Genomic DNA, 1158 nt, shown 5'->3' with positions numbered 1-1158 from the left:
TATATATATATATATATATATATATATATATATATGCAATTTCAGGATAGCATTATTTAAGTCACTGTTTTGTAGAAAAAACATGATAAAGTAGATCTAAAGTGTTCAAAAGTTATAAATAGGTTACTAAAACATGCAGTTTGTCAAACAGTAAAAAGGCCTTGCTGTTTACCAGCAGTGATGTTAATAAAGGAAATCCCATTAAGCGGCACACTGGTCTCCATGGTAACGGTGCCCTGTCTGTCAGCTGCTCAGTAAACAGCTCCAGACTGCTGCTGGCTGCAGACAAACATGGCGAGCAGAGTCCTTCAAAGAGTGGCCACCGGCCTTCAAAGGACGAGAACCGGCTTTCAGGCTACCGTCCCGGTCACCATCACCTTTAGGTGAGCTGAGATAGATGGCTCCTGCTAATTCCAAGATAATTCTGCTGCTGAAATGTTGGTCTGCTTTAATAAAGTTCACAAACAAGCGCAAACTCTAGGAATGCTAGGCGGCTAAGCTAACACAGTTGGTGCCTGTGTAACCTAGTTAGCATTAGTCTTTTAGCCTTAGCCCTAAACTCGCTAAGTTTTTGCTACTTATTACCAAAGTGAAAAGTTAAAAATCAGAGGCTCGTGCTTTTGTAACGACATCTGAGAACATGAAACTTTTATCTTATCGCTGAAAACACAGCAAAAAATGATAGCTAAGGCTGTCTGCCCCAAAGTGGTTTAACTTCAAGGTCAAAACATTAGAGTGCACAGCTCGTGTTGTTTTGTTGACGTCGATAGCTTTATTTAACACGTTATTTACAAGTTAACATCTAATCATTTAATGAATATTTATATTGATAACCATGTGGACTACACAGAAAAGGAATAACCTCGAAAAGTATCAACTAAAAACTGGTGTTACAATATTTAGTTTGTTTACATGGTGTTTGTTGATCCCTATATAAACTTTCTAATAACATGCCTCATAAAGCACATTGTTCAAGCAAAATAAAAGGTAGTTACTTATTTCTAACAGTTTTTAAGGAATAAAATGATGCACTTTACAAGTCTTTAATAAACAGATAAATGATTTAGCAGGTTTTTCTTTACCAGGTAGTGTATTAAATATTATATATGTATATATATATTAGGCTTGTCCCGATCCGATCCACGTATCGGATCGGGA

General features: G+C 36.5%; 1 protein-coding gene across 1 annotated transcript in view; it reads left to right on the top strand.

Annotated features, from left to right (window-relative positions):
- The first annotated feature begins 271 nt into the window (after nucleotides 1-271).
- Nucleotides 272-1158, top strand: part of gbas (glioblastoma amplified sequence) — a 13393-nt gene continuing 12506 nt past the window's right edge. Inside the window, exon 1 of the mRNA XM_015396004.1 lies at nucleotides 272-383. Coding sequence (XP_015251490.1) covers nucleotides 292-383 — 92 coding nt within the window. The 5' untranslated portion in view covers nucleotides 272-291. The remainder of the gene's footprint in view (nucleotides 384-1158) is intronic.

Source organism: Cyprinodon variegatus, unplaced genomic scaffold (assembly GCF_000732505.1).
Source record: "Cyprinodon variegatus isolate N-32 unplaced genomic scaffold, C_variegatus-1.0 Scaffold771, whole genome shotgun sequence".
Classification (NCBI taxonomy): domain Eukaryota; kingdom Metazoa; phylum Chordata; class Actinopteri; order Cyprinodontiformes; family Cyprinodontidae; genus Cyprinodon; species Cyprinodon variegatus.
This window is presented reverse-complemented; position numbering and strand designations above follow the sequence as displayed.